This window comes from Vanacampus margaritifer, chromosome 10, assembly GCF_051991255.1.
Source record: "Vanacampus margaritifer isolate UIUO_Vmar chromosome 10, RoL_Vmar_1.0, whole genome shotgun sequence".
Taxonomy (NCBI): Eukaryota; Metazoa; Chordata; class Actinopteri; order Syngnathiformes; family Syngnathidae; genus Vanacampus; species Vanacampus margaritifer.
This window is the reverse complement of record NC_135441.1, coordinates 9,773,587-9,797,172: the sequence shown is the minus strand read 5'-3', so window position 1 is coordinate 9,797,172 and position 23,586 is coordinate 9,773,587. Positions and strand designations below refer to the sequence as shown.

General features: G+C 38.8%; 4 protein-coding genes across 4 annotated transcripts; 2 read left to right on the top strand and 2 right to left on the bottom strand.

Moving 5' to 3' along the window:
- Positions 1-2,183: 2,183 nt before the first annotated feature.
- mmgt1 (membrane magnesium transporter 1) lies at positions 2,184-6,005 on the bottom strand. Its single transcript, XM_077578713.1, has 4 exons — positions 5,865-6,005; positions 5,518-5,570; positions 5,326-5,429; positions 2,184-2,940 (listed from the first exon to the last, which is right to left on the bottom strand). Exons 1-4 carry the CDS (start codon positions 5,941-5,943, stop codon positions 2,793-2,795), a joined length of 384 nt encoding a protein of 127 aa, XP_077434839.1. The 5' UTR covers positions 5,944-6,005; the 3' UTR covers positions 2,184-2,792.
- A 359-nt stretch (positions 6,006-6,364) lies between these two features.
- Positions 6,365-8,938, top strand: pfdn6 (prefoldin subunit 6). The gene is made up of 4 exons (XM_077578714.1): positions 6,365-6,541; positions 6,687-6,757; positions 6,856-6,980; positions 8,687-8,938. The coding sequence occupies exons 1-4, from the start codon at positions 6,478-6,480 to the stop codon at positions 8,793-8,795; spliced, it is 369 nt and encodes a 122-aa protein (XP_077434840.1). The 5' UTR covers positions 6,365-6,477; the 3' UTR covers positions 8,796-8,938.
- Positions 8,939-12,940: 4,002 nt separating this feature from the next.
- Positions 12,941-15,275, bottom strand: her5 (hairy-related 5). Its single transcript, XM_077578139.1, has 3 exons — positions 15,101-15,275; positions 14,927-15,022; positions 12,941-14,514 (listed from the first exon to the last, which is right to left on the bottom strand). Exons 1-3 carry the CDS (start codon positions 15,146-15,148, stop codon positions 14,074-14,076), a joined length of 585 nt encoding a protein of 194 aa, XP_077434265.1. The 5' UTR covers positions 15,149-15,275; the 3' UTR covers positions 12,941-14,073.
- A 5,321-nt stretch (positions 15,276-20,596) lies between these two features.
- Positions 20,597-22,991, top strand: LOC144058720 (transcription factor HES-7-like). The gene is made up of 4 exons (XM_077577182.1): positions 20,597-20,650; positions 21,212-21,307; positions 21,396-21,489; positions 22,354-22,991. Exons 1-4 carry the CDS (start codon positions 20,597-20,599, stop codon positions 22,989-22,991), a joined length of 882 nt encoding a protein of 293 aa, XP_077433308.1.
- The last annotated feature ends 595 nt before the right edge of the window (positions 22,992-23,586 follow it).

Below are 23,586 nucleotides of genomic sequence, written 5' to 3'. Positions count from 1 at the left end.
CTCAGGGATGTCTCACTAGCTGAGTATCACTCTGCAAGCAATCCTGGCCTGCAAAACCAAACAATGTCAACTTGCTCCTCGTCGCTGTGATGGACCGGTTGCATTCCTTCACAAAAATGCTCCACCCTGCTATAGAACTAATTGGAATACAAATTTAGGTTGAACCTCCAGTACAAAGAAAAAAGATTGATTTCTTAAAATGTGGCATTGTTCCCTTTCGGTTACATCACCTTTTCCAAGAACACGCAGCACCCATAAAACCCAGGTTATTTCCCACACATTGTAAAACATTTATTTTCTAACAGTTTTACCACAAAGTCACCCCACTGTAATTGGTCTAGTAATTTTCCAGGTGCCTTTGTCCTCAAAAAGAGAATTTAGAATGACTGAGCTTGTGGAGCACAGTGCAAGATTACGTTGATAGTGGTTAGCACAGGTTTGGGCAAATTTGGTCCTGCAGGTTTTGGATGTTTCGCTTCTCCAACACAGCTTATATATGATCAATTCATCAGCAAGCTCTGCATGAGCCTGATAATGATCCTGTTGTTTGGAATCAGTTTGTGTTAGAAGAGGGAAACCTCAAAAAAACCCGCAGGACCGAATTTAGCATCTATTCTAAGTCCACAGATGCTCTAGTGTTAATAGCACGACAAGTGCCCACATTTTTGCATGTCTGATTACTAATCCTTCCTTACAATAGATCAATACAGTATAAAATCCTTCCTTTGGTCAGTTCATCCCCAAATTGCCTTGTCAATAGCTTGGAAGATTGCATTGCTGAGCGGTCTTTGCTGACATCTAGTGGACAACACGAGAAACTGACAGTTACTTCACAGTTCTTCACAGAGGCAATAATACAAGGAGAAGGTAGGGTTGGCAAAGGCAAAATAAAGGCATAAGATTAGTTGTATGCTAGGTTGGACAGTGAGGTGGGCACGTACAGCGACACAGCGAGAGGTGAGAAGGATGTTCAGCAGGTTAGATACAGATAGCAAATCTGTAGACTAGTGACAATAGTTTGCTAGATGGATGGCTAGCTAGCAATCTAGCTAGGAAGGCTCTTTAGTCCCTTTTCTGTGGCTCCCTCTGGATCTCTGGAAAAAAAAACTAAACAAAAACTACAAATTGTTATCGTTTGCATTTTTTTAAAAAATATATAATAGCATTTGAATGAATTAACAATTTCGATTTTTTTTAAATTAATAATTAAATAATTTTGTCAGAGTCCAAATGTGTAAGTTGTCAAAGAAGATTAAAGTTGAAAATGTTTGGGAAAAAAACAACAAAATATCTAAAAGGGAAGATGAAAAACATAAAATTACCATTATAATGTACACAAAATTCTTTTTTTTACTGCCATAAAATGTCCAAAAAATGAGGGGTCACCTTAGATGAAAGGTGGAAAAAAATGAATCTCAAAATGAATCTCTTAAGTATTTGTTACGGTTCAGCTCTAATCAGCTCTTGTGGGGGTACATTAGACTAACACTAATGCCCTGTTTTGTTCATTACAATGTTCAAAGGTTCTGCGGCTCCAGACAATTTTTTGTTTATTTGTCCTAAAATGGCTCTTTTAACAGTAAAGGTTGCTGACCCCTGAGCTAGAGAATTAATGGACTGTAGAAAATAAAGGAGAAAAGGAAACGTTTACAAATGAAATACAGTGAGAACACTGTGAGCAGGCGAAAGAACATTTGGAAGGGGGAGGACTAAGATTTATATACAATACAATACCATGTGTGTGTGTGATGTACAAATTGCAGCCAGAGGCACTTGAGAGTCTCTTATTCAAGAGCTGGAGGTGGCAGAAATGAAGATGCTTAAGTTTCCTTTAAGAGTCATCAGGTTGGGTAGGATTAGAAATGAACTCATCAGAGGGACAGCCGAGGTTAAGATGTATTGGAGACAAAGAGAGCAGAGTAGATGGTTTGGACACATCCAGTTAGAGAGCCGGTAATTACATTGGCAGCAGGATGATTAGGATGGAGCTGCCAGGCAAGTGAACTAGAGGAAGACCTAAGAGAAGGTTAATGGATGTAGTCAGGAAAGACATGAAGGTCGTTAGTGTTAGTCAGAAAGAAGTCAGGTCACTGTTATGTCCATTTTTTTCATCAAAGCATTCAATTAGCAGCGCTTATTTGAAACGTCATGCAACAAAATGTGAAGCACATGAAATTCAAACGTTAAGAGTAAAATCTGGTTGCTTTTATTAAATTATATATTAACAAAACGTCAATGAAAACAGATGTACCATCATTCTCTTCCAAGTTAAGACTAGCATGAGAGGGATGAGTCAATATTTCCTCGTTTCCCCATGTCCTGTCACATAAATCTAACAGGAACCTTCTGCTTCAGAGAGCTTCACTTTATAAAAAAAAAAGAAGAAGTTAAAACTAAATCCTGCCCTGACATGTTAAGAATGACAAATGGATGAAATGAAACATTTTTTTTATACCCTTCATACAGAGAATATTCAGTGCAAAGGAGAGAAATATCCGAAGTCGTGTCGGAAGGGACATCATGGCTAGATGCTTCTGTATGTAAGAATCCAAAGCATTTCCTTACTGTATATACAAACAAAGTGAAGGGTTGGCACATTGGTGGGCATGACTACTTGAGTGAACAGAGGTGCATGTTTGTACATGATGACTTTTAGATTATGTACAAATACATGATGAAAAAAAAATAATCGGGGACGGTGAGTTGTGACTCTGCCCCCTCAGTCTAACGACAACAACAGCAAAAGATCCTATCTGACATGAGTAATTTCACAGGCGGGGAAAAGGCCAGTCTCAGTGCAAATGCTCCAGCTTGCGGAGCCGTAACGGGTTCGGAAGCGCTTGCTGAGAGGACGGCTCCTCCTCGGCTGTGCGGAACAGCACTCGCCCTCGGTGGTTGAAAAGGTAAAAAGACGGATGGTTCCTCAGTGTGTCGAACGTTCTGCAGAAGGGGCAAGCAAACATTTAGTACCTATTCACGTGAAAACGGGACATCTCACTCCTAAAGATATAACATTTGGAAGTGGAGCAAATATTTTGGCAAAACTGCACTTCACTTAAATGTGTGTCTAAGTAGCAATTGTTTGAATAATCATCATCATCATCATCATCTATGGTCAGTTCCTTCAGTACATCTATGACATTTCTCCGGATAAGCAAAATTCCACTGATTGGATGTAGTAACAAACGCTGATTATGATTTTCTACTCATCTACATCTATGTGACAACTTGTCTGTGCAGTCACAATAGAGTCAGTGAGGTGAGAGGTGTGTGCAGCTCCCAATACGGCAGCACTATCAATATCTGCAAACAGAAAGCTAGCATCGCAGGAATTAAGAGGATTAGTGCAGGCTTTTCTCACAACCTTGTGACCATGGGCAGACCATTGTAAGTTCTATTTTGTTTTATGCTGTGTCTTTAGTTTTCAAAGATAAGTTGTAACTACATATATACACATTTCTTCTTCCTTTTTTTTTTTTTTTTTTAAAGAAAAGTGGGATCCTACAAGCTCAAAAATCTCACGTGATAGAGAAAACCTGAGATCAGTTTTGGATTCCGTACCCAAAAATTATTTAAAAACAGCTGTCAGACCTAACTCAACAAAAATTGTGTTCCCCGGTGTTTTATGTTAGCGTGAAGCTTTCGTTGGATGAAATGATATGGTTTGGTTAAACAGGAATCACAAATATGGTAACCAAGTATCCCCCAAAGACCACATGGTTAGCCTGCGGTCTAAAAATAGCTCATCAGTGATGGGACGTTCTAATTTCCTAGGAATGCTGTGGAAGTGATCATGTGAGCACTGGCAGAGATTTATAGGGATTTATTTTTATTTTTATACATCGATATGAATCTATTTCCTAGTCTTTAAAAGTGGAGCACATCATGAAAGCGGTTGTACGGATCGCTCATGTCTGAATCAACGTCAGTTTGTCAGTGAAAAAGACGTTCCCTTTGGTCTGCCACATCACATTAATGTCAGCTACTGAAGCTTATGAAAGGTAATTGTGTTGATGCAGAAAACGAGACAAAGCAGTGTTGGAATTTCAATTCATATTAGGGTTGGGAAATTATGAAGAACGGAGAAAAAAAAAGTCATAGTTACACAACTATTGATTTAATTTACTATTTATTCAGCTGTTTCTTAATTTGGTTGCAAACGTTTGGTCAAAATGGTCCTGTGTTGCATCTAGTAACGACTACTAGTTACTTTTGTCCCAAATTGACCTCCATAAGTTCCAGCCAGACCCTTGTGACAAGTATACTGTGTCACCCAATCATTTTGGTGTTCACGACTACACTTACATTAGCTTAGAAATTAGTATGGCTTCTTTCTCCTCTTAAAAAATGTCCTCCTTTCGAGGTAACGATAGAAAAGTGTAGCTGTTTTGCTGCCATGGAGGCGATTGATATATGCCGTGTTGACACCCGCTCTCTCTGCAGCTCCACATTGTGTTTTTTAGCCAATAACAAAATACGGTCGATTCGAAACATTTGGCAGTGCATGCTGTACAAAGCAACATGGCGGCATTTCCATCTTACTGTCCTGTGAAAATGAAAACCTACTTATATTTTAAGCACTGGACACTTAAATACAGCTTCTGTTCTAAAGAGGTTGGTTTGAACCATTTTTGTTTTGTTAAGAAATTTCACATTGTCTGTAATTTGCGAAAATCTAATCATCAATACATGTGAATATTTTCAGAATGCACATTTATTTGCACCAAAACATTGGGAAAATGTATTAATCATTTACACCTTAACATAACATCAGTGGGTCAAAATTTACATTAAAGTACATGCATGGTGTCGTCAAAGTAAAGTAAAAAAAATAAAAAAATAAATAAACAATTATTACAACAGAAAATGACAAATTAAACGGATTTGTTCAACCTAGTTATTAAAGTTTGGAATCATATTGCATTTGTGTATTTAAGGTAGCCTTTTCATTAAGTGTTGGTTCATGGGATCGAATTCCTCTCTGTACTTTTTTTTTTTTTACTACAATTTTTTGACAGCATCCTATATGCTCTGAGGGCTATGGTTTGGGTTAAGCCAGTAATATCAATAACAGTATATCTTTGGTGGCAAAACATCAAGAAAACTTTGTGAAAAGACCCAGAAGGGGGTAAAGCAAGGCAAGATGGAAGATGTCCACTGTCACATCCAAAAAATGTATGAAGACGGACAGTATTAATTGAAAACAACAACAAAATTACTCCACATCGTGTATTTGTTTCCACACATTTGTCAATCAATGTGCTTTTGAACTAAAATTGTGAAATTGCGAAGATACTTTAAGGACAGCATGTGGATGCAACTTACTTGTTCTTGAGCTCTGAGGAAGCGTCCATGTCTTTAAACTCTCCAGCAATATGGACAATACCATAGCAAGTCATGACGAACGACAGCAATGTCTGAAGTACAATCTGCAGCACAAGCAAAGAGACATAGTGTCAAAACATTTCCGAATATGCAACGAGAAGCTTAAACGTGGGAGTAATGAATGAGATTCACGTCGATTGGCAGGGTTTCGTTTTCCTTCTCTGTAAGTCGCATGTAAGATCGATCTGATGACGGAAAAAAACATTAATTGAAATCAAGTCAACTGGACATCGAAGCGCATTTTAAATACAACTGCACACCCAAGTGTCGTTCTAAAGACTTTGATGTTTAAGGCGCATAAGGTGAACTGCACAGTTAAACATATGGACGACATCCATCCCTGCGTGAGCTGAGTTAGCATCTTACAAGCTAGAAGCAAGGCCTCGCGAGCCGCTAAATGCATCTCTGCCAACCCAGCCCCTCTCCAGAGAGAAAACTGCGCCAACAAGCGAGCATCCACTCCACGCAAATAAACTCACGCTGTGCCGCTGAGAACGCTGCGTGTGCTAAGGCAAAAAGTCCAACGCCGACGATACCTTTCCAAAACGACGAAGACATTTTTAACCGGACTGCAACTGTGAACTCTTGCCGTAAAGTCAAACGGTGTCGTAAAACGTCGCATATGAATATTTGTTGCGTAAAATGAAAACAGAAACACTTTAACAATAAGAAATGAATAACAAAATAGCACTTAGAGAAATAACGATTCAATTGGAATGATTGCAAATCAAAGTTTTTAAAAAACTAAATAAACGTTTTAAAGTGAAAATTCAAAGGCACTACACTTAAAAGTTACACTGAAGTGTACTTATGTTATTAATGTGAATTTCTGTGGAACCAGTTATTTAAAACAGCAAAATCTAACGAATGAAATAGATGACTTTTTGCATAATCTCCTGTTCTTTACTTCAATCGGTAGATGGCGCTAACATACTTAATAACTACCAATTCTACCAAAGAAGAAAAAGAATATCCGGCATAAACCACCACCCTTTCCGGTACTCAGGTCCACATTCTGCTAGCCAATCTGTCGTTCTTTAATATATTGAAATAACGAACTGACCATTTGTAGTTGTATAAGCAAAGACCAACATGGCAGAGGCCATTCAAAAGAAACTTAACACTGAGCTTGAAAAATATACTCAGATGCAAAAAGGTACGTGCTGTAAGCAGTGTTGCAAGCTATGATGACTTGCTAGCTTTCCATATAAGAATAGTCGTTGCTATCTGGATTCTGTACGTTGTTGTTTATGGTTACGAAAGTGCATAGTTACTTATTTGCTCCTTTCTATTCTCCTTAGATGTTAGCAAGAGCATGTCAGCCCGACAGAAGCTGGAGACGCAGCTAGCAGAGAACAATATCGTCAAAGAGGTAATCTGAGAACTGTGCTTGATACTCCACCTTTGCAATGTACATGGCTTACAAATCGGCACAATCGCATGGTTGATTTTTTTTCTTCTTGTTTCCAGGAGCTTGACATACTAGACAGTGCAAATACGGTGTACAAATTGATTGGCCCTGCTTTGGTAAAACAAGACTTGGACGAGGCCAAAGCGACTGTGACAAAAAGGCTGGAATACATCAACGGAGAAATGTGAGTTACTCCTTTTAAAAATTCTGTCGCCTTTTGTATGTCCCACCATTTGTGCTTCGCATACCTGCTTCCATCCATCCATTTTCTGTAGCATTTATTGGCAATGGTGTCACAGGTGAGCTGGTGCCTACCCCAGCTGACTGGTGGGCAAGAGGTGGGTTACCCTGGACTGATTGCCAGGCAACTGCAGGGTATATCCAGACAAGCATGCATTCACATTGGGGACAATTTAGTCTGAAAATGGAGGAATGGATTAAATGTAACCCTCCCTTACCTTTCTACCTACCTGCCATAAACTGTGGTCAAATCTAGAAAACATGTACCCATCCATTGTTGCGGGTGAGCCAGGAGTGATCCCAGTTTGATCTAGGCAAGAAATGATGTACACCCTTGGATTGGTTGCCAGCAAGGCACATATAGACAAACAACCATTCAGTCACATTAACACTTTCAGGACAATTTTGAGTTTTCGATTAAACTAACATGCATGTTTTTGGAATGTGGAAGGAAGCCAAAGTAACTGTGGCAACCTATCTAATTCTGATTTTAGTTCTTAAACTGTACACTGCCTCTGCTGTTAATTTTTGTTACACATCACACAAATGCAGGAATGCAAGTTGACACTGGAGATGTCCCCCCTTTAGGCGGTTCAGTGCCTTGCTCGTCTCGGCTGTAGGCGCAAAGCAGACTAGCATCTCTCCAACTACTCTTTGCTGTTTTTATTTATTTATTTATTTATTGACGTGCTACTCAAATGGTTAGCATCTTGTTTTGAAGTAATCCAGCTAACACAGTATACTATTCCAAAAACTCATCTCTAAACACAACTTCATTTATAGAGCACTCTAAACACATGCATGTTAGGTCAATTGAAGACTTAATTGTCCTTAGGTGTCAGTGTGCATGCAGGTTTTTTTGTCTATACAGTATGAACCCTGCGATTGGCGTAGTCCACCTCTCACCCAATGTCAACTGGGATTGACATAAACTCAGATGCAAAAATGGACGGATATTATAATACAAATGCCACGTGATGGCTATTACTGCATCAGCAATATTGCATGTACAGTGAATATTTGCTATTGTACCAAATATCGGCACGCCATTCAGGCCCCCTCTAAAAAGTTGAATTCCTTTAAATGCTAAATCCTTCTCAAATGGTAGGGTGGGGGCACGGTGCAATGCTGGGGGGAGTAGTAGTAACCATGAAGCGCAGTGAACAAACCCTTAAGAGACACCGTAGGGAAAATATTGAACAGGGATCAAAAGAAAGGCGAGGAGAGACGGATATAACGAGGCACACGATCAGTATCAAATTGTTCAATTAGCTGGTTAAAAAATGCTCAACTCAGTTCAGCATATGTCCTTGACGCCAACATTCCACCAGATGGCGCCAAACACGGCAGTTATTGTTTTGACCTGGCACACAAAATACAAAATTATTCATTTATTTTTCTTTTTTCATTTCAAAATGTTCTGCCCCCCCCCCCCAAAAAAAAAAGAAGCATTGCAATGTCAGCTCTCACCAGAAAAAGCCAAGAATGCATTATTAACCACTTACCCACTATGTTGCTGCTACAGTGTACAGTATTAAAATACAATATCTTGCTCACATAAGATGCCATTAATACAGTGGCAGATGCATTTATTAAACTGGAAATGTTTCTTATATTTTCAAAGTTTTTATTTTTCTGTTTTTGTTACAGTCAGCGGTATGACACTCTCCTGAAGGACTTGGAGAAGAAGTCTGACCAGCACCGACAGCTTTTGTCCAGTTTACAGCAGGAGTTTCAGAAAGCGCAAGGAAAAGTTTGAAGAATTTCAATTCATCAATACGCACGCACACACTTCGCAGAGACACGCTCACACTGACAGCTCAGAAGATGGGATTCATTGAAACCCGCTTGTCATTTATCCTCTGTTTGTAACTAATAAATTCTTCTTTTTTTTTCCATGAAGTTGTTTCAAATGGCTTGTCTGCAGTTATCAACAGTCCATGATAGTTTTTCTTTAGCCCACTGGAGCTTACATGGCAGGACAGGATGCTCACTTTATTCAAACTTTTTCCCTTGAACAGGCTTGATCAATACATTCTCTCTCTTTCTCTCTCTCTCTCTTGCCTTTTCTCTCTCTTTCTCTCTCTCTTTCTTCTCTTTGTCTCGCTTTTTCTTTCTCTCTCTCGCTTTTTTCTCCCCCCCCCCACATGCGCAGTAAAAAACAAAAACTGATCAATAATACCCAAATGAATAATACATGAAACAAATATTTCTCAATTGCAAGTAAATAAATAAAAATACAAATCAGAAACTAAAGCAAGTGTTAAAATTGTTTTGTGGAACGTTCACGATTTGGCTTTTCCTGTCCCACCAAAAAACATGATCATCCGCCAGGAGCGGTGAGTCCATCATTTGCCAGGGGTTCCATATGGAGGTAAAATGGGTACAAATCACAGGCAAACAGGTTTCTGAAGTTCTCTCCCCCCCACCTTTTTTTCCCCCATCAGTCCATTGTGACTCTGTGTGGGCTCTTTACACAAATCCACTACCTTCTGAACTCAGTACCACTCCTTCATTTCCTGTCTTTCATAATTGGACAAATTTATTAATCCAGGTGTGCTTGACCTCAGTAACCACGACGACAATGGTCAGACACACCTGGATTAATCAGTTTGTCAAATCATTAAAGACATGAAATGAAGGTGTGGTATTGAGTTCAGGAAGTAGTGGATTTGTGCAAAGAGCCCATTGGCAAAATTGGACATTCCCGATCCCTTGCAATGTAACGAAGAAACGTGGTCAGAGAATGTGACAGCTGCCAAAATAGTAGCAGCACCCGTGACGTGGAAGTATTCCCGTAAAACACTTGAGAGTGTTTTGGTGTTGCCACCGGTGTGAAGTTGACACTTTAACTACTGGTGCACACGAGCCTGCAAATTCTCTGGCGCGTGGGTGTGAGCGATCCCACGCTGCCATTTGACACACGAAGAGTGGCAGTCTTCTAATCTGTACAATATGCGTCATAGGCTACTTTACCTCATTAATACGTACTCTTTATGGCTCAAATTACGCGGCGGGCATTTGTCGACGCGTAGTAGTGTAATTAAATACACTTTGCTCAATACGTAGTTCGCACTATAGTGTGGCCAAACTAGTGCGTATGTGGTGCCAAAAGTGTTTTAAACTGCGCCAAATAACCACAAACACATTCGCATTTGTATCGGTTCCTCTTTTAAGTACCCTTCATCACTCTTGTTAAACGGGCGCCCTCAAACTGAGCCAACTAATCCTCCTTTACTTTTTACGCAGACAATAAATGTTTAATCTGCTTTATTGGAGGCAGATGCCCCCTCAATGAAAAGATAATCTCATTCCTTCCATTGATGCTCCTTTCCTGCGGGAGGTTTAATCCGTAAATGAAAGAGAATCCTGGCCATGCGATCAGCCCAGCGGGACTAACACCTCCATTCACAGAAGCGGGCTGCGAGGAAATTGTGCTTTTCAAGTTACTTCCCTACGTGAACGCTCTGGTTAGAGAGTTTTCCCGATAAATGAAAACCTAATTTAAACTTTGGTTAACGTTTTATTTGTGTTACCATGGTTACTGCCTTACTCTTCAATTTCATTGAAAGTATAACATGAATTGGTATTTGTACTAATGTATTATAATACATGTGATATTCAATAGATTATAGTACACGTACACAGCCAAATATTTATGTCCCCCCCAATATAGCCTAATGTCATAGCTAACAAAAATAAAAACAATCAAAAAATATTTTTAATATAGAAATTAGTTGGTAATTCATCTTCTAAAAATATGCGTTGGATGAATCTGTATAATAAAGATTTTCCGTTTTTGAACGGAGCTAGTAAATATGCACGAACTTCAACTTAATTGAGAAACGCGTGTAACCCTAACCCGTGTGAGGTCCCTCTCCACATTTTGTTTTTCAGCAGTTGCTCTCTGTTGTCGAATGCGGGGAGAAGACGTGCACGCATTCCACAACCATTTCTGCAGGGCTGTTGCCGCTCTTTTGTTTCCTGATGGTCAATATGGATGACCCATTAGGGTGCACGTCGTGATGTTTATCTCAGTGCTTTCATCTTTGAAAACAAACGGCAGTGGCCGTTACCTTAAATTGCTCAATTTAAAGACAATCACATAAAAAGAATATAGCCTACTATCTGGTTACGTGATAGGTTTCCATACAGTGTGATATCATGCAATAAGATGAAAATTATATATATATATATATATATATATATATATATATATATATATATAATATAATTATATCAAATTATAATAATATAATTATAGCCTATTTAATTGATTTATCACATAAAGCAAATAACATTCACTTTCCGATACATTAATTCCATGGTACTAACACCATATATGAATGGCATGCAGTGCAAGAAGGTACTCTTTATACTCATTTTACTGTACTCATTAGTTTTCATTTGATTGTTTCAAATTTACAATCATTTCCAAATATACTATCTAAAAACAGTTGGGCCAAAGTAATACAATTATGGATAAAAAATGGACTGATGCGCTTTATGGGTCAATTTGACCCAACTTTCTGGGTTATTTTATACAAAATTAACTATTTTTTGTGTGCAAAACAATCCAGAAATTTGGGCCAAACTGACCCAAGTAAAGGATCTAACTCAACTTTCTTGGTTGTTTTAAACAAAATGGGACTGTTTTTTTTTACCCTAAATTGGGTCAAATTAACCCAAGTGGAGCATCTGACCCAACTTTATGGGTTGTTTTATACAAAATGACCCAAATTTTAACCCAAAGTTGGGTTGTTTTATACAAAATATACTAATGGTTCAACTAGATTTACAGATTAGTAGACAACTCAACTTTAATAATTCACATTGTCATTCAAAGGTGCATTGTGGATCTTAAAATGTTAATGCTAAAAATATTTTTCTACATCATGCATGCTCCACCAACAAAGAGCCGACGTTTTATATGCGACTGCACTTATCAGCTTGTATCTTCCCTTCAGTGTTGAAGGGTTTCGGAAAACACTCCACAATTTCTTGGGGGTGGGGCTGGGTGGAGTGGTGGAGGGTGACGTCATGCTGGTCCTCGCAAACATTTAGTGTTAGCTTATTATATGACATAATTGGGATGAAAACGGGGAAAAAACTTTCAAGAGGCCGGCTTTGAGCACAACCCAAACTCCAGCTCAAACTCCCCCCAAAAAAATAAATAAAATAAAATGAAGAGTTAATTCGAACGCACGTTCTCGCATGCGCACTATGCACGAGCTAGACACAGGCTGCAGTTACGCGTTAGGCCAGAGGTGGCAGTCGCGAGTAAAAAAGTGACAAAGTCGCTAATTATGTTAGTTTTTTATGAATGACTGTCAACTAACCCGTTTGTCACCATTGCTAGAACAGCAAAATGTCTGGCCATCACTGTGACAGTCATCATACATCAGCGCGGGTCCAACAGCATGAAAATAAAATGGTTGTGTTGCGAATAAGCACAGTAGTTAGTGTTAGATATTATTAACATTTAAATTCTTTATTTTCATATATTAACCATTGTTATACATTTCAACATGGTTAATATAAAGAATTAAGATGTTAATAATGTATAACAATGGTTAATATATGAAAATAAAGAATTTAAATGTTAATAATATCTAACAGTAGTCTCACTAGCTTCAGGACTTGATGATGGAGGGAAAACTGTTATGTTAATGAGAATTTTATTCAGACAGCAACATTTTAACACTGTGTTAAAAACTTTATGGATAAAGTTCAGGCAAGTGCATTGGAATTTGTCAGTAAGGGTGAGCATAGCATAGAGATTAGCCTCATGTTGATAGCTTTAGCTAGTCTGATCGCTGCTATAGTCTCAAAAGATTCATACTATGGGATGAAGTGAAGCACCATATGAGTCGCTAAAACTTTGTCAAATAATGCACCGGCAACAACTGTATTAATGTTTATTCATAGCAGTTTTATGATACAACACGAACCATCATGATTATGACACTTGTCACTTGTACACAGCATCAGTATACGCGGCTTGCGTATGTTACAAGCATGATGAAATTTCACCAAAAATGAGACCTGCCTTTGTTTATATCAATTATTAATCATATTTTTACTTATTTAATGATGTTCCTAAAAACACCCCTTCACAGAACCCTCAGTTAATACTAATTTATTTCTATATTTTAATAACATTTATATGAACGTTATTATGTTGATATTTTTATTCAGGAAAGTCATTATGTATATATGAACCCATTCTAACAAACAGCAATGACTAAAACAACAGCCATTGTGGTATGATAATGTGAAATGCAAGTTGAAACAAAACAAATCATCCCATTGTGTTTACGCCTTTGTAGATTGGGTGCAGTCTGGGTTGGTGGATATTGTGCGAATGGCCACTCTTGTGGCTTTCTGCATATGAAAACCAAACCAACCCCTCATTAGCATGTCAGTGGGAATGTCCAATGTGCATCAATTATGTGTGAACTACACTCCCCTTTGACATTGGATGACCAATTGACTGTGGATGCCTCTAGACACCACAGGTATTTTAAAAAAAGAAGAAAAAAAAGAAAAGAATTTCATTCACCCATACATTTTCTACCGCTTATCCGGGGGGAAAAAATAATAATAATAAAAAAAGGTAAAAAGCCAAAATATAACCAAGACTTTTTGCTATATTGCATCTTGTTCTCATACTCGCTTAAAAAAATGACCATAATACAAATATAAGAAAAACCTTGAAAAATAGATCAAACAAAAGCATTCAAAATTGTATAAGTGAGTCCAAATTTACATAATCTACTGCAACATGGTCACAAGGACCACATGAGTAATCAGCGGGCCTGTTGTACAAATGGCTCACCATGCAGTGATGGGACATTGTGATTCCCTGGGAATGTTGTAGAAGTTATCGTTACTTGCAGAGATTTATGTAAATAAAGTCTTGTATTGATATATATATCTGTTTCCTAATAACGTATAATTGAAGGTCATTTGAGCAAATGTCTTACTGCAGAAGTATCAAAAATAGAATCTACCGCTCGACTACATGCGAGAATTCATCACTGTGGCCAGGGCCTCCACACAGGATCCGGACTCTGGGCGCAGGCTGTGGCGGAGAACCTTTTCCTGGTATCACAGTATTGATACTCGGCCTCCTGGCTTGGGTAAGGATGGGAGATGCTGTCCTGGAGCTGGTCCTGGTTCAGATGTGGAGGATACAGAGGGTGGACGTGTGCGGGTGGACTCACTGAAGCGGACTCTTGAGAGCCTTGGTTGGTCACCGGTTCATCACTGGCTATGAAATGTCGGATCCTTTGGAGACACGACCTCATGCCCCCCTGGTAGTCAAGCTGCTGCGGGGGGCCACCGGGTCGCTGGCCCTTGGATGACAAGACGGACTTTATCGCACACGGAACACTCTCCTTTTTTTTGTCCGACTTTAAGAATTGCACCACGCTCTCCAGGATTTCAGCCTTCTCCACTTTGGGGTTTGTTAACTTCTAAAATGAAGAAGAAAAGGTCTGAACAGTCACATTTTGAACTAATGTGCAATACATTTATTTGACCCATTTTTTAAGTCAGTTTTAAATTTAAATCTAAATTCATGCACAGTGTTAATGTTCAAACTACATAATGTTACAGTGGCTTACATTAATGTTTTTTTTTTTACAAACACATTTTTTTTAATGGTCTAAAAAGTGTAAACAGATTTCCTGCAGGCACCCACAACCAAAATTTGAAGTTTTGAGGCACAGTGACTTCACTGTAAAAAAAAATATTTTCAGTGTTTGTCCCCCTTTTCCAAATATAGAACTAAACGTAAGGCGCGTGTCTATTCACGCACACATTCGGTTATTTTGCAGCGGGACCCTGTCGTAAAACGAGAACAGCTATGCTAACGTGTAGGCCTACCTCATTGTGTGTGTTCTCTAGCATTAAAACTCTCAAGGTCTCCAAACTGCGGTTGATGCGCTCCCTTCTGCGTTTCTCCATCATCGGTTTCGACACCTTTAAAAGGCATTAATCATATCACTAGAAATCAGAAACATTTTTTTTTTATCAATTAATTCCAAATCCGCAACTTACCCTCCTCATTCTGTGCCGGTGAGGCTGTGGTGAAGTTAATGCTTTCATGACTTGTGTAGGCCAGTCTGACTCTGCACAAATCCAAACAGAAAGTGGATGTTTCGCACCTGGTTTGCAAATATATGGACGTCCCTCCGCGCCCACAAGGGCTTGAACGAGCTATTTTACATGTGAATTAAATTCCAGGTGGTATGCGTGATACGCATGCGTCAAAGAGGATTAAATGTTAATTTTATTGGCCTAGCTTTTACTGTAAAATTCGTTACGTGTTGTTAGACTGAAATACGAGTTATATGTTATAATAAAATAAAAATAAAAAATGCACAAAAAATGAAACAAATAGACCCCCGTAAAACAAAACAATAAAAACAACAACAATATAGCACAAGACTAAACAGAAAATACACCATGAGGTTCATGCATCATGAGTGATAACAACACACAGCGACACAATAATATAACAGATGAAAAGTTTATTTATCCCGTACAGTGTGAATTCGCCTTTTTCGAGGACAAAATAAGCACACAAGATATTAACATATGATTAAAATAAAATAAAAGTACATGCTACTGTAGGCTATATGTGAACCAATCTTGATCACACAATATCAAGAGGGGGGTGGGGGGTAATACAACACGCGCGCACACACACGCACACGCACACACACACATTTGCCGCTGACCAGATCGCTCACTTCACAGTCACACTCAAACGCCCGTGCGTGTTGTTTGTTTTGCCTCCAGGAGTGTAGTTGTTAAACAGCAGCACAACACTTGTCACGTGTTTGAATCACGTCCACATGTGTATATAGGCCTATATTAGTCCTATACGATAGGAACGTGCATGGACCGCAGCACTTTTGGCAGTCACTGCATTTGTGGCCGTCCTGATCCCCATAATAGGCTCAAGTGTGGAGATAACACTGGGATGATCGGATTTTGGCTATGCCGCAGAGATTATGCTCCCTTTAAGGCGCTCTGATACTTCCGTTTCAAATCAAAGAGGGCCGATTAGTGGAGGCCAGAGACCGTGCCGGTAACCATGGCAACAGCCCAAAAACTACCTACCTACCTATAAAAAGAAAGGTTCTATCTATCTATCTATCTATCTATCTATCTATCTATCTATCTATCTATCTATCTATCTATCTATCTATCTATCTATCTATCTATCTATCTATCTATCTATCTATCTATCTATCTATCTATTCATCTTTAATGTTGTTATTTTGTTAAAGTGAAGTGTGATGTTACATTTCCAAATTATTATTATACAAAACAAACTTTCCCATTTTCATAACAATATAATTTAGTCAAATGTGCATAACACAAACTCACTAACACTCATTGGACTGAATCAACTTAACACTACCGTAATGTGCAGTTAGCAAAGTTGCACAACTGTGTCAATTTACGTGAATATTTTACACTGCAGTTTATTCATACCACGATTTTATACTGTACTGTATGCATATAAATATATGTATATGTATATATCTATATATTAACAGCCTAAATACCTTACTTCTACCATTTTGTGCCTTACCCATGCCCTGCATCATGTTTTAGAGCAGGGGTGGGCAGACTCGGTCCTCAAGGGATGGAGTCCTGCAGGTTTTGGATGTTTCCCTTCACCAACACAGCGGATTCATATGATCAGCTCTTCAGCAAGCTCTGCATAAGCCTGAAAACTATGCTGATGATTGGTATCAGCTGTGTTGGAGGAGGGAAACCTCTTAAACCTGCAGGACTGTTTTAGAGGTTCCCCCTCCTCCAGCACACCTGAATCAAATGATCAGGATTATTATCAAGTTTCTGAAGAGCTCGCTGATGAGCTGACAGTTTGAATCAGGTGTGTTGGAGGAGGGAAATCTAAAAACCATGCGACCTCGAGGACCTATACATTCTAAATTGAAGGAGGTGTATGTGGAAGCTTGATTGCAGGAGAGTGGGTGAGATTTGCATTTCACACATTTCTGGTGTAGAAAATGCTGTATATAAACTCAATCCATTAACCATTGACCATATTATGTTCCTGTCTTTCAGGCCACAAATTCTCTTTCACATCACAACAATTAGGCCAATCTTATCTTGCTATTTCAGAAAACTGGTTGATTTAATGCCTCGCACATTTCTTTGACATATTATGACAAATTAATTTTTCATGTAGAGACTTTTACAATGAATGGCTGATTTATTTCAGTTGCATACATAATCCAGTAAAGAAACACAAACATCATTTTGAACAAATAAATTGCTAAGCGAACGACCTCGTGCCGACATGTTGTGGGGGTGTAAGAAAATTCAACAGAGACTCATCATTACACATTTTGATGAAGATGACAAAAGCAATTCATAATGTCAGAAATAACATAATTTGACCTTCTCTTTTACATGGATGTGGCAAATAATTTGCAACAAACAACATTTGTGATGTGCACAAGTGACGCAACGATGTAAAGATGTTGATTTGTCTACATCAGGGGTCGGCAACCCTAGTTCTGCGCGTTTTAGATGTCTCCCTCCTCCAACACAGGTGATTCCACAGTTCTGAATTTGGTAATTTGAGGGTTAAAACTGCTTCTGGAAAGCAATCTTTCATTTGATGTTGTTCAATTACAAGTCAGAAGTGTAGGCCTGTTACCACGTGTGTTTGTCTGGACTCATTGCATGTTAGACAATCTGTTTTGTTTTTGTTGTTGTTGTCTGACATCTTTCGAAAGAGCTTCCCATGGGATATTACAAATGGGATATTCTGCCTTCCCCACCATCTTCTTTCTCCTCTTCTGTCTTTATCTTCACCTCATCTCAAGTTCATATGTTGCATATGGCTCATGTTTTAAGATTAATAAACATATTTTGAGTATAACACTGTTGGCCAAGTGTCTTTTTGCATCACGTTTATAAGATGGAAAATAAAAATTATTATTTTTTTAAATCAAAAATAAATTAGCTCAGTGTCCTGGTTGGCACAGTTTTTGCCCTGAGACTGGGAGGTCATGGGTTCAATTCCCGGCCGGGTCATACCAAAAGACTATAAAAACGGTACCCATTTGCCTCCCATCTTGACACTCAGCATTACAAGTTGGAGTTGGAGGGGTTAGATGACCAAATGATCGCTGAGCGCAAGCCGCTCTGTCAGGGGGAGGGTCAAATGCAGAGAATGAATTTCACCCGATAAAATGTGAGAAATATTACTTGGTTATAAATAAATGAATAAACTGGTGTCAAAGTGAATATGTTAATTCAGTTAAAAGTAAATACATTAGTTCGGTTCAGTAACTAAAATGTTAAGAAAATATGGCTTGGATCAAGGCAAAAAATTAAGGTTGGTTCAAATGAAGAATTGTTGTTTACATCAACAAGAAATAATCTGTCACTCAATTTAGTTTCTGTGAAGTCAAATATTTTAGATGTGACCTGGACACTTTATTTTTTATTTAAGCGGGGTTATAATTTTTACAGTGTGTGTTGAAGGAGGGAAACATTTCAAACACGCAGGACTGCGACTCTTGACTCTCCAGGGTTGCCTACACCTTGTTTATATGCAGCTAACCACGATCGACTGGCAACCTGCAGGGTGGACCCCACCTCTTGCCCAAAGACAGCTGGGATGGACTCCAGCATGCCTGTGACCCTATAGTGATAAACTGTTCAGAGAATGGATGGATGTAATTAGATAATGTTTAACGTACTGCATTGCATAACATTCTTGATTTGACTAGCCTTCTATACACAAACTTTTAATGAGAACTGTTTACTGTACTTTACAATTATTATTATTATTATTATTATTATTATTATTAATATAATAATATAATAATAATAATAATAATAATAATATTATTATTATTATTATTATTAATAATAATAATAATAATTTGCCAATAATGTACAAATATTTAAATGTTAAAACATAAATACAGACAAAGGGTAGTAAAGGTCACATGGTTCATCTCACTTAAAAAAACGTAATTTAAAAAAACTTAAATTTATCATTTAGAATAAATGAATTAAACAATTTGTAATAAATAAATAAACAATTTCATACATAAATAAAAAAGAAACAAGGAAAAATATAACAACATAGGCTTTTTTTTATCATCCTAGTTTATGGGGAATAGGGCTAAATTAATGCAACAAATACTATCTTGATGATGTATCTGCTACTAATTGTTGGCTGGATTAAAGAATGAAGTGGGTGGCAAGTGGACTGCATGCCATACTTGCCCACCCCTGCTGTATGCTATTTAATTACTGCGTACTTGTGAAGTGTAATTTAGGACAACAGGCTTAAATTGAATCTAACCTAATTGAATGCAATCTAATAGATTTTGTCTGGGGGAGGAGTTAAACCAAGGGTACACACCCCTTAAATAATAAAACCAATCATAGCCTCGCTTGAGCTGTGAGGAAACGAATACGTTTTTTCCCCCTTTTCAACTAAACGTGCCCTTTGTGGGTACCAAATGGACCGTTTACTTCCAATATCGTGACTCCTCCATGCACGCAAGTGTGTGTGTGTGGTGTGGGTGTGGGAACGTGTAGTGAAGGCAACAAGTGGTCGTCTGGCTTGTGAAGTGCAAACAGGAGGTATGAAGTTGACCCCCGAGCAGCACACTTGACACACGGGTGTAATCATCATCCTCACACTTCATCATCACCTTCATCAGCAGCAGCAGACAAACGTGTCGCCCACCCCACCCCACCCCACAACCCAGTCCTCTGTTCCCATGGGAACAAACGCCAATAATCACGTTAAACATAGCGCCTTGTGTGCGCGCGTCTTTCCAAAGTTAGCCTATAGGCTTATAGGTAAAGTATAAAATAGCATTCGGACCCGCACATAGGTATTCACTAATGCACGTTGTGTACTCGCACTCGTTTGGTCGTGTTCATCACTTAATGCAAAATCTCACACATCATAAAAACCTGAGCAGTTTCTCACTTCATTTCTGTTCCCACGAGAAGGAAAGCACTTTCCCAGCCTCGCACTCCTTTGGGAGCATTTGAAGGTGAACTAAATCTTAATCAATTTGCATTCATGCGAATCAACATTTTTTTCTGATCACAAAAGAATGAAATATGCTAATCGCCATGTAATTATTAAAAAAAATAAATGTAAGCAAATAAATGCAACTGACCTATTTTTTTTGCACGTTTATAAATGCTATATTTTAAAGAAAACACTATTAAATAAAACAATCAATTAACATATAGCCTAATTAGGCTTTCATTGTTGGACAATATTTTTTATTATTATTTTTTAGCTTTCCCAAGACTTCATCTCTATTCGTACAGTAAAGTGTAATTTAGATTTTTTTTTTTAGGTGAGGGAGACAAAAAAAAAAAGTCTCAATAAAGCCAGTTGAAACTGAGGTGTGGTCACAGACACCTGTCAGCCAATCAAAGGCGTCTCGTGGGCGGCTATTTAAGCACCCCTCGCACCATCATCCCGATGTTCTTCACTACACCAGCTCTCACTTTGGGACCATCATGACCAGGACCTTTGAAAAAACGCTCGAGGAGGATAACAAGAGTAGAAAAAGGGTGAGACTGATCATTTGCTAAAAAAAAGTTTTCAAAAGTTTTCAACGTGATTTACGCATGAGAAAGCAACTTAAATAATACATGCCGTTTTTTGTTATGTCAAGCATAAATTGTGACGAGTTCTTGTCACATTTCATTAGAATTTTAAAATCTAAAAATACAATTAATGAATATCTGACGAGGTCAAACCAAGATGAGCAATTGTCATCTTTGTAAAGACTCATAAAGCGTGATACAGTATTGAATATCATTAGATTCAGTGTTGACCCAAGCCTTTGGCAATGCTTTTTTAAAATTTTCTTTTTTTTCCAAGTATTATTTGTCTACAAAATAGTTTTAAGTACGCATCTGCAAGAGGGGCTAATAGCTCCCTCTGCACTCTCCACTAATGAGAGAGCCACTACCACCACCTACAGTAGCGGATTTGTAATTACACATAGTACGGAGGAAAACAACAACAACAACAGCAACATATTCCCTGAGGCCACACGCGATGTGTCGCATTATTTGGCCATTTAGAAAAGCAAAACTTTCACCATCTGCTCATGTTGCTGTCGATAGATTCTCAAACCGGCCGTGGAAAAGAAGAGAAGAGATCGGATAAACAAAAGCCTCGCAGAGCTCAGAAACTTGTTGTTGACTAATACAGCTGACCCGGTAAGTTGTCACAATTCAAAAAAAAAAAAAAAAGTAAGCAGATAGGATTTATTTTTTGGAACACTATTGAAAACATTATCACCAACAGCGTTTGCAGAATCCGAAAATTGAGAAAGCAGAAATTTTGGACTTGACTGTGGAATATCTTCACAAGTGGACAGATGGAAAGAAAATCATCAATGGTTAGTCACTCTATGTGCTTCAACTACTAGGCCAGTGTTTCCCAAACTTTATTCAACTGAGTTACATTATTTACATACATAATTGTAGCAAAATTGTACAAAAGTTGATACAATTCTGCCACCCAGTGGAAGAGTATTGAAGTGTTTTTCCTGTCACTATACGTCAGTGGTGTCCAAACTACGGCCCGGGGGTCATTTGCGGCCTGCTATATATTTTTGGGCGGCCCACGGCATATACAAAAAATTATTTTTGACATGGCCACATTTTTTTTTAAAGAGACTTTTGTAGGTATGCAAACATAAATGTACAGTTAAAATAGTATCTGAATTTCTGTTTGTAACACTATAGAGATCATGATCATTCAGTTTCAAAAACAACAATAGTTTGATCTACTTGCTACTTAGTGTTAAGGTCCAATTTGTGAAAACATCACATTAATGGTGTGGTCAGTTTGCTACAGATTGTTCTTGTTGTGGTTCAGAATGTTGAGTTGGGATTCAGCTGCTGTTCAGTGGAGAGGCAGAGGCCTAAAAAAATTAATCCTGAACTATTTGCCTTATGACCTTTAGCAGAAGCAGTTTTTCCAAAAAGTAACTACATTATATCAACAATGTATGATTGCTAAAATGTTAAAAAAAAATTTTTTTTATTAATAAATAAGTAAACAATTTCAAAGTGGCCCTCACATCTTTCTATTGTTCTGTATGTGGCCCTCGGAAGAAAAAATTTGGACACCCCTGCTATTTGGCGTCGATAGATGATCATTTACCACGGCATGCTGGTTGGGAATCACTGATCTAGTCATGTTCATGTAAACCTTTGCAACTTCTAATGAGGGGACTCGAACCCTCTGTATCCCCCAGATGCTTCCAGCGGTGTGGTAAGTCTCCAGCCGAGCGGCCCTCCTCGCTTTACCATTGAGGGTGCAGGTTTTCAGCAGTGCGTGTGGCAAATGGCCAACTACATGCACAAGATGCCGGCCTTGCAGCGAGCCGGTTTGATGGAGGGGCTGAAGCACCACGCCGAGAAACAGCGGGCCAAACAGCCGCCATCTTTAAACTCCCTCTCCAGACTGACAGATGCGGCGTCAGCGGAGGTCATTTGCACATCTGAGGGTCAAGACTCCCACAATGCTCTGCTCCTCGCGCATTCCCCGCCTCAGCCTCACGCTTGCTCGACGCCGTTCCACACCCCTCCCACCTCCCCCTGGTTCTCCCCCTCGTTCTCCACATTTGCTTCCTCCTCTCCTCCTTTCCCCTCGTTCGCCTGTCACTTCTCTTTCCCCCCCAGCCTGTCACCTCCGTCGGCCAACACCTCTTTTTCCACGCTGCCACACTCCCTTCACACCCTTCCTGCCCACGCGACTTCCTCCTCGCCCACGTTGGCTCACCAGGCGAGCCCCACGCTCTTCCACTATCCCTCGGTCACCTCCCCGAGGTCTCCTCCGCACCCCACGCAGTCACAGAAGTCATCCTCACTCACGTGGAGACCCTGGTTCTGAAGTGTGGTGCCCTCTAGTGATGTGTGACTGGAGCTCCATCATGCCTGCAATGGACAGTGTAAATATGAAATTGAACTATTTTGGAATTCCCTTTTGAATAAACTCGTATTTTTGGTCTTTCGTTACAAAAGTACGATAAAGTTGCATGTGAATAGGTCTCTACAAATATTGTGTGAGAGCTGCAGAGAGCCTCCTCAGAAAATGCTGAAAACATAAACAGATTTTATCGCATTAAAAGCAAAACATGAAAAAGACTAATAGTCAAAATTCCGTATGATGGCTTTGCAAAGTAACTTTGACAATAAAAGCTGCGTATGTGATATTGCAACTGTTTCAAAAAGGTCACTAAAAGGGTGAAGGGCAACAATTACATTTACCTCACAAAGATGAAAAACCTCGCACACACAGTGAAAAACTCACACCCACAAAAAAAACCTTTCTCACTCTAAAAAAACTTCAGACTTGAGAGCAAAGACCTTCTACTCACCAAAAACGGTGACCAAAGAAATCACTCAGATGCAAAATAACTTATTGGCGTTGTACTGGTCAAAACTAACATATACCTCTCACATAATACTCTCATACATACCCAAAA